This window comes from Xiphias gladius, chromosome 1, assembly GCF_016859285.1.
Source record: "Xiphias gladius isolate SHS-SW01 ecotype Sanya breed wild chromosome 1, ASM1685928v1, whole genome shotgun sequence".
NCBI lineage: Eukaryota > Metazoa > Chordata > Actinopteri > Istiophoriformes > Xiphiidae > Xiphias > Xiphias gladius.
This window is the reverse complement of record NC_053400.1, coordinates 2,224,045-2,236,533: the sequence shown is the minus strand read 5'-3', so window position 1 is coordinate 2,236,533 and position 12,489 is coordinate 2,224,045. Positions and strand designations below refer to the sequence as shown.

The window sequence follows — 12,489 nt, the reverse complement described above, 5'->3', positions numbered from 1 at the left end:
ACTAGAACGTCAGCAGAGCAGGGTTATATAAAAGTGGATGGTACATCTCGTAATAATAGGCTATAATAACTTCCTTCACTAGCTTTTCTTGTCCTCGAAATTAAATTTATTGCTTGATCTTATACACAAAATTTTTCATATACCAACATTATCCATTGTATGTATTCATCATCATCATCAGCATCATCATCAACAACTGGCATTTACTGGGCATTGAACTGAATTTTTAGTAGTTACCGCCTTTTGCATCAGTAGGTATAAATACAAATTCCAACCATTAATGAACTCTTAAACCTCTATACATATCATAACTTAAAACTAACATCACATAATACTGCAACAATACTGCTTGTGAATTTAAAATGTAAGAACATGTTTCAGGGTAGTATCTTTCACCCACCTCCTAGTGACAACTGCATCATATAAACTCCAAATGTTTTCCAGCACAAGCTGCACAAACAGTGGCTTCTTTCCTTTGGCCTGCAGCAAAGAGGGAGACAAAGAGGACACTTCAGAATGAATGTAAGAGATAAGGAAAGAAACAAGAGTATAACTGAACATTTTTTTCCAGTCAAGTTCTACTCAGAGAGTCCAATTTTTGTCTCATCAAAACAAAGAATCTTTTTCCTCATGCTCTCAGCGTCCTTTAAATGCTGTTTGTCAAACTCTAAGCTGGAGTGTATGTACAGTGGGGTCCAAAACTCTGAAGCTTTTCCCAGTCATGGAAAAGTGATCTCAGACTTTTGGACCACACTGTATTTGCCTTTTACACAAGGTGGCTTCCGTCTAACCACTCTACCATAAACGCCTGATTGATGGAGTTATGCTGAGATGGTCGTCTTTCCAGCAGGTTTTCCCATCTCTGCAGAAGACCTCTGAAGCTCTGTTACAGTGACTGTTGGGCTCTTGATTATTTCGCTGACCAATGTCCTTGCCCAGTTACTCAGTTTTGCCGGATGTCCAACTCTAAGAAGTGTGGTGGTGGTTCCAAACTTCATCCTTTACACAATTACTGAGGCCACTGTGCCCCTGGGTGCAGTCAAAGCTTTAGTGCAGCTGTACTCCTAATATAGTGCTTGGTGAATGTAGTTTTATTCACAGGCTTTTATTCACAGTAAAAACTGTGAATAAAAGCCTGCCTATAACTGCTTAATCTTGCAATTATCCAATCAGCCAATCATGTGACCGCAGTGCACATAAAATCATGCAGATACAGGTCAGGAGCTTCAGTTAATGTTCACATCAAACATCGGAATGGTGAAAACATGTGATCTCAGTGAATTTGACCATGGCGTGATTGTTGGTGCCAGACAGGCTGCTTTGAGTATTTCTGAAACTGCTGATCACCTGGGATTTTCATGCACGACAGTCTCTAGTTTACTGAGAATGGTGGCAAAAAACACAAAATATCCCGTAAGCGGCAAAAACACCTTGTTGATGAGAGACAGTTTGAGAATTGAAAAAGGTAGCCTGGTCTGTTGAATCTGGATTTCTGCTGAGGCACGCAGATGGTAGAGTCAGAATTGGGCATCAACAGCACAACAACAGCATGGCTTGTGTAAACAGTCCAGGCTGGTGGTGGTGTAATGGTGAATGTTTTCTTGGCTTGGGCCCTTAATACCAATCAGTAAGGGTTTGAATAAAACAGCCTGAGTATTCTTGCTGACCGTTTGCATCCCCTTATGGCCACAATTTACCATCTTCTAATGGCTACTTCTAGTTACATGTTAATGCACCTTGTCACAAAGGGAAAGTTGTCTCAAACTGGTTTTAATGAACATGAGTTCATGACAATATGTTCTTCAGTGCCCCCCCAAGTCACCAGATCTGAATCCAATAGAACATATTTAGGATGTGGCAGAAGGGGAAATTTGCAGTATTTGTATGTGATAAAAACATGTCAACATGGACCAGAATCTCAAAGGAGCTTGGTGAGAGTATAGTAATAACCCTATTTAAATGAAGGTGCAATTCACTCTCCAATTGAGGTAAATAAAGGCCCCTGCCATTATTTGAGAATTTATGGTAATCTTCTTTTGACTAAAGAATGCCAGGGAACTAAATTCTAAAAAGTATTAGAGCTAATGAGGGACGTAATTGAGATTTTTTCTTTGCACCAGCCATGCAAAGACATAAATACACACAGAGTTCAAAGGGTTAACCTGCACCGCTCATTCCCATCCTTTCAGTATGCTGCTCTTTAAAAAAGCCTCTCCATTTCATTCATGACCCCGAATGCCAGTGAATGGGCAAGTGAGTTTGAATAAAAGGTCAACCTCTCCATCACTCTGCTCAGAAGGCATTGTTGCCTCCTCTGCTCACCCCTAACAGCTACAGTGCTGGCCACACAGATACACACTAAAACATTCATCATTCTATATCTGGGAAATGAACAACGGGTAAATGTTTTCTGGCACAAGTGTAAAGTATGAGTCCAACCTGAAAAACACAGTCTTTACAGGGAAGACAGGTCATTGATTGCTGTGGCCAGTGACTTGAAATCAAAAGTCTTAATATCATTCATGTGAAAGCAGGCATGCCTCAAATGGTTGTCTATTATGAGTCTGCCAAACTTTAGCATTAGCATCAGCTGGCCTTCTATGTCTTTATTATCTCTATCTAGAGTAATATCTAGTAGATTTGTACTACTCAGCCTGAGTCCAACATGTCTCTCAGGGGGATTGGGTTTAGGATCATATTTCCAATCAGGTTGGAGTTATAAAAACCTTCAGTATTGTGTTTGGCATGTTGCATGTTGCTAGCAGGACACTCGGTGTCCAGCAGGTAAAGAGAAAGAGAGACAGAGCAAAACCCATGTTCAACTTTAGCCTGGGGAGCTAACAGCAGTAATGCATGAAATAAAGCAAAAACTTGGGGTAACACAAGGGGCGTAACTAAGCACTGACTTCAAATGATGCTCAAAATGTTACCCATGACACAATTACTGCTTTTTCCCATATTTTTTAGGTTCATGAAATAAAAAGTAACAGCGCATTAACATTTGAAGAAAGGCTCATTTTTGTCTGTTTACTTATTCTCACTTCAAAAATCAACAAAACATGTAATTTACCCAGGAGTGACTAATGTTTGCATACAACAGTAAATTTAGTAATTAACACACACATTAAAAAAAAAAAGAATGATCAAAATCAAAGCAGCAAAGGCTGAGATACCCTGAGATACCCTGACTCATAGTATGGGCCAAGCCCCAGAAACACTGGATCCTACATTTCCTTTAAAGAAGCCATTTTTATGTTGTTGTTATTCCCCACCTGATAAATGTTCACGTCTTACAAACTTCACTGCACTTATAACGTAGGCTTTCAATTACAAAAAGTAGTCTACAAGCCCAAGGTGAGATAAACCTTATGACATCATCAAAGTTAATTTTCTCAGACTTGACAGAGCTTCTCCAAAGGAGGAGACATTATACAACTGCTATTACAGGCTGAGTTTTACTGCCAATGAGTCAAAAACTGATTTGGATGTGTGAAATAAGTAGAGTTCCCCTTTAAGTGTTATTGCTTATTATAAGATACTTGTGTTTTGTACTGGTGGACTGCCAATTCTTTCTGTGTTGGGCTAACATGTATCATGGTCATGTTATTCTTTAAAGCAAGCACATGTATTTGTCTTGAAAGAAGATGTCACTAAAATATAACATTATGTAGGATTGGTCTCAATTTTTGCCAAGCAAGATGAGCTCAGTCAGGTGAAGCAACCTTGGGTGGAATTACAGGATAATAAGAACAGATAATAACATGCAATGTTTGCCAAATGAAATGGTCCACAGTATCAGAGAGGCACAATGGTCAAGACTCCTCTAACTGAGGCTTGTAGCAGGGCTCGGTGTGATCAACCCGTTCATTTACACCCATTTCTTCAAGAATAAATACACCGCAGAGCCAGTCATTAAACAGTCGTAGTCAAACACATTGCTCTACTTGTTATTGTAAACTGGAGGACACTTGATTTTTAGTATGCATAGTGTTGAGATTCAATCCATCAATCTGCCAGTCAGTTATATAAGGTTATGTAAAAACCTTCGTATTTATTAAGTGATTTGAAGCATATATCATTTCAGCTCACAGCTCTTGTGCACATGGTACATTACACACATCACTAACTGAGATTCAAATTTATTGACTGTGGACCGTATTAACATAGTATGGTGGTCAAACTAAATTCATTTAGGGCAATCAAAGATACTTACAGAAGAAACAAAATAGGGAAGGCGGGCAAAGTTCATTTGAAATCAGTGTTCGTAAAGTGGAAAAATGGTAAGGCAGAGAAGCTAAGAAAGAACAAACTGAAATACCTATTTACTGACAACGCATTCAAATTCTCCTTAAATAACTGTCATAATCCAATTAAACAGTTCTTATTGTTCATTAGTTAAGAATACTTAGTGTAGTTGGTCATTTTCTGTTTCTTCTTTCGCCAAAATGCAAAAGATTTACTAAGTTAACTATCAAGGACAATGGATATCATGCTAGAGCATTTTCATATTCTCTCTTACTTTTTCAGTTAAGTTTGCTTGTATCAGTGTTCCAAGTCAGATTCAGCAAACTCTCTTAACTGGTCCAATCCCAATGTCCACACTCACGGACTCATGGACTCTTAAAGTCTGTGAGGGCTTAGGGCTGTCCTATTGTCAAACTGTGAGTGCAGACATTTTGAGTCCTTTATACACACTTTCTGTAAGTCCGCACTTCTACAGACTTTGCCTGTGGGAATTACACTCAATTCATCGCATTGTGACTATACCCACAGGGTTACCAGGGGAAGCCCAGAAGGGATAAACATTATTAGTAACTCACAGATACAGTATGAGGTTGATGATGGGCAGGGCAGGGGAGGGCAGTGTCAGATAACAGCTGCAACATCCTCATCTTTACTCATCTGTGCAATGTTTTATGGTTTTCCGGTGTTCATTTTCTCAGCGGATTCATCACTGATAACTCTTTTTAAGATTTTTCTGAAAGAAATTATCAATTTAAACTGGTTTTGCCCAGATTTTATATCTTCAAACACCCAAAAGTGTGGTGCTGCAAGAAATCCCGTATTTTCCACTAAACAAAATCACCTTACTAACATGATGGGATACTTGCTGTAACAAAAAGTAAAGGAAAAAGGGGGACAAAACATAAATCAAATGACTAAATATGTGCTAGTCTAAGTAACTAGAAAACAACAAAAATCAGCAGCTACAAATCTGGGTCGCACCCATTTTTCTGTGTTATGGATGTTTCCCGATTTTGTACCCATTTTTAAATCATTGAAATAAATGCACAAAGTCCTTAATTATTATATTAAGAAAAAAAAATAGCCCTAAACATAAATTATAGTGCTGACTAACTGTGAGGTGTCACTCCTCAAACACACACAATAGAAGAGAAAAAAGGAAATAGATTGAAAACACATACTAAGAAAGTTATACAATTACAGTTTCATTACCTGAGCTCCTTTCATGATCTTCTTTGCTTTTGCATTTAGGTAGAAATCTCCCCAAAGAGTTTTGAGCAGCACTTCTGCTTTAATACCCATTCTCTGGCTGTAGATGTGAGCAAACTGCTGGATGCTACAAAACACAAAATGATACTCTTAGCTGTCTATTTCATTTTTTTTTGCAGGTTCTCTGACAACAGAAAAGCATTGATCTTAATGGTAAGCCATTCTACAGGTTTAGCCTTTTTTGTTTTGGGCTTATTAGCAGTGGAGCATTGGTAATTGCTGAGGGGGTTTTAAAAGATTAAAAGGTAAACACGACTGTATACTTGTGTGGACCTCAGCTTCTTCCTCCTTTGCTACAGATGGTAAACACAAGCCCTGGGTTCAGAGATGGAGAAAGACTCGGCTGTCACTGCTGAGACTTAATTGGTTTATTTATAGCAGAAATTGATCACAAGGACACAGCTACCCTCAGAACTAGGTCTTCATTGACTGCCATTAACCTAACTACCAGTGCAGCATGGAGACTTTATGTAGAATACATGTTATGAAGTAATTGACTAATCCGTCAGTTAAAAGTAATGGAAGGTTAGGGAGAAGCATTTTACTCTGAAAGTCCTTAACTGGACAAAAGAATCAGGTCTTTTAAGTTATCGAACAGGTTGGAGGGTCATATGGTGTCATAGACATTAAATCTAAGTTGATAGTGACATCTAGTGGACATCTGAACATCTCTTCAGGTGTGTCTAGAAGTAGTGATTGCGTATACAGTGAAACTGATCTTGGATATTGATTAAGTTGCTAGGTTTTCCCTGAATTCCTGGGCCATATTAAGGAACTGTCCCAGGGCAAAAATTTACAGTGGGCCCATGTGGACACCTTTAACAAGTACACCAAGCCCAACACAGGTTTAGTTTGAGTTAATTTCTCAAACTCATATTTGTTCAAAAATGCGCACAATGTAAGCATGATATACTACAAGAACAGGTAAAAATGCATGAGCCACATTCGAACCCTCTCACTTCAGTTTATAATATGATATATTAGTTCTTATTATCAGATAAATTAGACTGTAATGATGGTGTTGTTCCGCCTTTAAGCTGGCAGCAGAGGTAGTCATAGAGCCGAATCGACATCTTTGTAAAATATGGAGCAGGTATGGTTGGACAGTCACCGACGCTGTCGTGTTACACGTCGCACCTCTGATTTTGGAACGTAGCATGCTATCTAAAACCACACACTGGGGCAGCATTATGTCGCCTTTGTTTGATTAAGTGTAAACAAGCAAAGCCAGCATAATGATGGCTCTTCTTAACAGCAATATAGCTGGATCTTTGTTTAAAAAGGTGACAGAGCTGGACTATCATTCAGATATTGTTAATTGACCATCAATGGAATTGTGATTTTATTTTAATACTCTATTGTAACGCATTATTATTTTGTCAAAATTAATAATTAATAATTCCAAGCAAGCAAAACTGATCAAAATTTTTGATAAGTTTTTACATTGATTTTTGGTTTTACAACTTGAAAATTAAAACACACAAATACTCTAATCCACATAACTGACCAGTTGGACCATTAGGGCAAAATAAGTATATCAATTTCCTCTGAATGATTAGTACAGTAAATTCAGTGATCCGAATTTACAAATAAATCTAGTTTTTGAAGTTTTGAAGTTCTCTAAATCTGGACCTTTCCTCCCACTTACACCCTCTGAAACGTACATACCACTGATGTCATCAATGCAGGTTTAGAAGAGACCAGCCTCACCTGAAGCCCCATCCATCTATGGCACTGGCAAAGACCACATTCCCTTGGTCAGGAGAAAAGTAGAGGTGGGAGTCATCAGCCTCCTCCAGGCCAGCACTCCAGTCATAAATCTGATCACCACTTGACGTGTCGCTCTCTTTCTCCTTCTCCTTCTCTTTCTCTGCTCGTTCCTCTAGAACTTTGGATGTGAACAAAGTCCCTGTCACTGCATTCACCTACAGGGAAGACCATGCACACCAATGCTTAGTTACAGCGGTCTACTGAACACTACCAACTTTTTAAAAATATTTTATATGATTTAATAGAAAATACACAGTCACTTCAATGATTCAAGGCAGCTGAGCACAAAAAGTACAATTTCTCTAAAGGTGGCTTTGCAACGCAACATTGCGGCTGAGAATGTTACAGAGGACTTGTAGTAAAATACACTGATTGTGGCCTGTGTTAAATGAGAACTAGGCCCCTCACCTGTTCCAGAATCTTCTGCAGGTGGGTGTAGGCTTCCTGAGAAGTGAGCTTGAGCTCCATGATGAGTCGGTCTATCTTATTGATGACCAGAACAGGCCTGATTTTCTCTAGCCACGCCTGACGCAACACAACCTGGGTCTGAACACAATACACACATGTAAAAAAATAAAAAACATACCTACACAACAATGCATTTTTATATACTATGGTATGAATATGGAATAGGAAAAAAAATTTTTTAAAATCACTAAAAACAGAGGTTTTACATGATATAAGGACATAATATAAGTATTTGTGTAAAAACAATGTGATAATAAATCAATTCTACACATTTTATAATATTCATAAGATTTTTAAAGCATACTTCAAATTTTTTCAGCTTTTGAAAAATGATTTCAAACTTTTCCTTAATTCTTTGAAAAAGCTATAATGTTAAAACGTCTTAAAAAATTACGAATAGAAATTTTGAGAAATATGCGTAGTAGCTTTCTTTCTGAGAGTAAAGTGAGAAGATTGATACCACTTTCTTATATATGAAGCTACAGCCAGCAGCCAGTTAGCTTAGCATTAAGACTGAAACAGGGGAAAACAGCTGGCCTGGGTCTGTCTAAAGGACACCAAACCACAGCTTGTCAATGATATACATTGATTTTTGGGACATCTGTAGAGAGCCCTGAAGATGGCAGTTTACAGACGCTTTCCATCCAGTCTGACAGAGCTTTAGGATCTGCCAGGAAGCATAGCATAAACTGCCCAAATCCAGGTTTGCAAAGCTTGTAGAGACTTACCCAAGAAGACTTAAAGCTGTAAGTGCTGTCAAAGGGGGCTTTGGCAAAGTACTGAAGTAAGGGTCTGAATACTTTTGTAAATATGATGCTTCAGTTTTGGATTTTTAATAAATCTAGAAAAAATTCTAAAAACATCTTTTCAATTTGTCATAATGGGTTATTGAGTGTAGATTGATGTCAATTTTATCCATTTAAAATTAAATCCAAGACACAATAAAATGTGCAAAAAGTGAAGGGGTCTGAACACTTTCTGAAGCCACTGTCAATACCCTCACATTAAATTTGACAGTCAGCACATTAACCTGATATGGTTCTATGATCTCTTCCTTATATACCAAGAATGAGACGGTAAATCAATAGAGATATTTACCTGTGGACACACTCCCTCCACAGCATCAACAACTACAATGGCACCGTCACACAACCTGACAGCAGTGGAAACCTCTGAGGAGAAGTCAACGTGGCCAGGAGAGTCAATCAGATTTAGTAAGTACTCCTGATCTCCTGAGGAGAAAAGAGGAACACTTTAAACACACTTTAAAGTCTACTCCTCAAAAACGCTTTATTTTGACTGCAGAGAATTTATCAGCTTTTAATTTACAGTAAAGTTAAACTACAGTTCAGTAACACTGGAGCTCAGATGAGGCAACTAAGGATTTTAATGAATGGTTATCCTTTTTTTATTTGTTCAATTTTTTAACGCTAAAAATAAAATCAGCAATAATCAGAGGCGCATTATGCTAATTCATGAGACAATAATAGTAAAGCTGAATGAGTCAAAGTTTTTTAGCTAAAGACCACTAGGACATTGTCATCCTTCACATTAGACAGAGTATAATAAAGGAATCATCAACCAAGATTCATATCTGCTGTAATATAAATAATGTTAAATTCACCATCAAACAATCAAATGCCCCTTTTTTTGTTTTGTGGTATATTTTTCTTATTCCTGTGAAGAAGATTTGCCATCATGTCCAGATATTACTCTGAAACTACAACCGAGGCTTATAGCAAATTTTGCTCTTCCTATGTTACCATAATCACCACTACTCTCTGCACCAAAACAACTGAATACCCAAGGCTCTGGTTCTCTGTCTTATGTCAAAGGGAATTTCATCATATACAAAATCAGAAGACAACAAGACAAGATTGGATAAAGGCAGTAAAATAAAAACAGGAAATTGCAGCAAATCATAACAGAATTAGTGCTAGAGTGCACTTAACATTATGAAGTGATAGCATCTAACAATGAGAACAATAAAGAGTGGCTTTTTGTTCAGGGCTAACCAAAGTGGCCTTACCATTTGTGTAGTGCAGAGAGATGGCACTGGACTTCATGGTGATTCCTCTGATCTGTTCATCCTCTCTGCTGTCAAGATACCTCAGCTGACAGAGATAACCATATCACAAAAAAGCACAAATAATGACAAACCAACTAAAACTGGAATCCTGCATCTGTGCAGGTCTTAGAGCATGACTGTCATAAAGGTCTTTATAACAAATAAAGTCACTTACCTTCCCAGCTAGTCGACTTGATATGATACCATTACTTGCCACTAAGCAGTCAGCAAGAGTAGTTTTGCCTGCAAAGGTTCCAGATGACTTCGCTAAAGAACAGCTTACAGCATACACTTTCCTTAAGAACATTTTACCTGACACAAGTATCCAGGAGATGTAGCCGTGAGCAATGGGAAATTGTTGTGTTTATTTTCTTACACTATTTTCTGAAATTTTATACAACAAAGAATTAATCTATCCACTTATAATAAAATTGAGAATAATAAATTATGAAGTTGTTCATTAGTAGCAGCCCTAAAATTCTTTAGCCCCTGTTTGTCCTACGCTACAAATAAGCTCTCAAAATGGTAACATCATAATCAAAATTCTCATTTGGAGATATCGCAGTTTCATTGTCTAAATGAATTAAAACAAATGTAATTTTTACTCAAATCTGTCACAGTAAAACATTTTTAATATTGAAGTTCTTAAAGTTGACATTTAACTTGAATATATAATGACATTCATGACATGACATATGTCGAATTTAAAAATGTATAACAACGATTCAAGATGTGGTTTTATTCAAATTGTATGTGCTACTTCTGCAAATTTTAAATTGAATCTGGCTGGCCATATCTGTACAATAAAGAACCGTTAACAGTTGGAGTTACTGCTGCAATAAAAATGTTTAATGTTAGCATGTCAACTCACCATGGTCAACATGTGCCAGAATGCACAAATTTCTGATGTTTGCTGGGTTTCTCTGCAGTGCAATGATCTTATCCAGGCTGGTGTGTCCCATGGCGAACACCTTTAACAAATGACGATAATAAACGTACAGCTGGTAGCTAACGTATCCTGCTTTAAATCGCTCAATTTCCACTCTTAATTGTATTGTTGGCGAGGCCATACAGCGATGGTACACTAACACTCGATGTTACATGAAGTTATGTTACAGTGCAGGCTTTGCTTGCTTACGGGCTGTATTTGTGCTAGCGTTGACATTGTGGTGTAGCTGAACAATACAGCTCGAGCATTGCGTGGTTTCTAAACATGAACTTTGTAAACTGCAAAATTTTGTAAACTTTGTAAACTAGAGCACAATAAACACAAAGAATTAAATTAGACTGGAGATGAGGTACTGACACTGATTTGTCTGTGAATTGTGGCAGTTGATATCTGAAAACACCGTGGCTAGCCTAACCCGAAACTTGTCACAGAATGAAGAATAAGGCCAGGCTCGCTTTTAAATTCTATACACAACACCATTTCCACTATGTACTACGCTGTTGTGCTGACTTAAACACAACAGAATTGTGAGAATAAACACATATTCTGAAGACATGTGGACATTCTCTACTCACGTTGTTTTCCCGGAAGTTGATAAGGCACGTTAACCACGCCCATTTGCTAACATTGGTGCTGCATTCAGGGAACATGCTAAAGTCGAGTTTTATCCTGAGACCTCATATTTTACCTTGTGTTTTCAGTTACAATTGGATAGTGTATCTTAGTGATTATTTCATCAAAATACTGTTTAATTCGGCTTTTAGGTTGTATGCTGTAAATACTGCTAAAATGCGGAAATAACTCGATTCAGACTTTCTACTGTTAACGAAGTGTGCATACACTTACAAAAGCTCTTTTTGGCAGGAGTGCAACAGTTGAGCCAGCTCTGTAAAGGCGAATGCTTGTGACTGACTGAGTGAGTGATAAAGTAACACCATTGGTTTGCCGAAGGCCGCGTGACTAAGTGCTGACGTTACACCATTGGTCATTGCTCTTTCAAAACAGTTTCTATAGCATTAGGTGAATGATCTTATAACTTTACCTCAGAGTGATCATTTTAAAAGTGTCAAATAGTCAGGCACTGCTGTTTTTGGGGTCACCTTGTTTTGTAATATCTCCTGGCCCAATTTGAGTATGTAACTAAGCAACTACAACTGGACTATGTAGGAGGGGTCTCCTACATAGGTGGCCTTGCCACCCCTGGCCACCTTTAGCAACATTACATTGCAAACAAATTACTGTCTTCTTTCCAAGCTCGTCAAATAAAATCTGCCAAAACAGGTTCCTCTGCTGAAACACAGGTCATGTGGTTTATAAACATCTGTCCAAAAGGACTCAACAGACATGACGGACAGTTTACCAAAAAGTATATCCCTTAAATGATCATATAATACACAAAAAAATACTAAATGTCTTTGTCTTCAGTATCACCTAAATCATAAAAACAAAGTATTTTTCTCTTTTGGGAGACCATTTAACTTGCCTGATTCTATAGCTACTGGTGATTTACCTCACTGATGCAACTGTGCATATATTGATCTTTGACTTTCGGTGAAATTCTTCCTCACATGAGGGTATACACTGTATAGTAGTTGTTTTTCATGAGACAAAAATGTACTGTAAACTGTTTGTACTATGCATGATGAATATCATCATACTGTAACCTGTTTTAACATTAAAAAAAAAACATAAAAATAAAGATTTCACAAGTAATCCAGGG

At 37.7% G+C, this 12,489-nt stretch overlaps 1 protein-coding gene across 3 annotated transcripts in view; it reads right to left on the bottom strand.

Annotated features, from left to right (window-relative positions):
- efl1 (elongation factor like GTPase 1) overlaps window positions 1-11,646 on the bottom strand; it is a 102,067-nt gene extending 90,421 nt beyond the window's left edge. Inside the window, exons 1-9 of one of the 3 annotated variants that reach the window (XM_040134464.1) lie at window positions 11,616-11,646; window positions 10,692-10,791; window positions 9,996-10,063; window positions 9,782-9,866; window positions 8,851-8,984; window positions 7,693-7,830; window positions 7,225-7,439; window positions 5,458-5,581; window positions 401-480 (exon numbers count right to left, since the gene is read on the bottom strand). In XM_040134464.1, the coding sequence (XP_039990398.1) occupies window positions 401-480; window positions 5,458-5,581; window positions 7,225-7,439; window positions 7,693-7,830; window positions 8,851-8,984; window positions 9,782-9,866; window positions 9,996-10,063; window positions 10,692-10,782 (935 nt within the window). In that variant the 5' untranslated portion in view covers window positions 10,783-10,791; window positions 11,616-11,646. Of the gene's footprint in view, window positions 1-400; window positions 481-5,457; window positions 5,582-7,224; window positions 7,440-7,692; window positions 7,831-8,850; window positions 8,985-9,781; window positions 9,867-9,995; window positions 10,064-10,691; window positions 10,792-11,184; window positions 11,321-11,344; window positions 11,439-11,615 lie in introns of those variants that run through there. The other 2 variants (XM_040134458.1, XM_040134473.1) reach the window with 2 other exon arrangements.
- Between the last annotated feature and the right edge of the window lie 843 nt (window positions 11,647-12,489).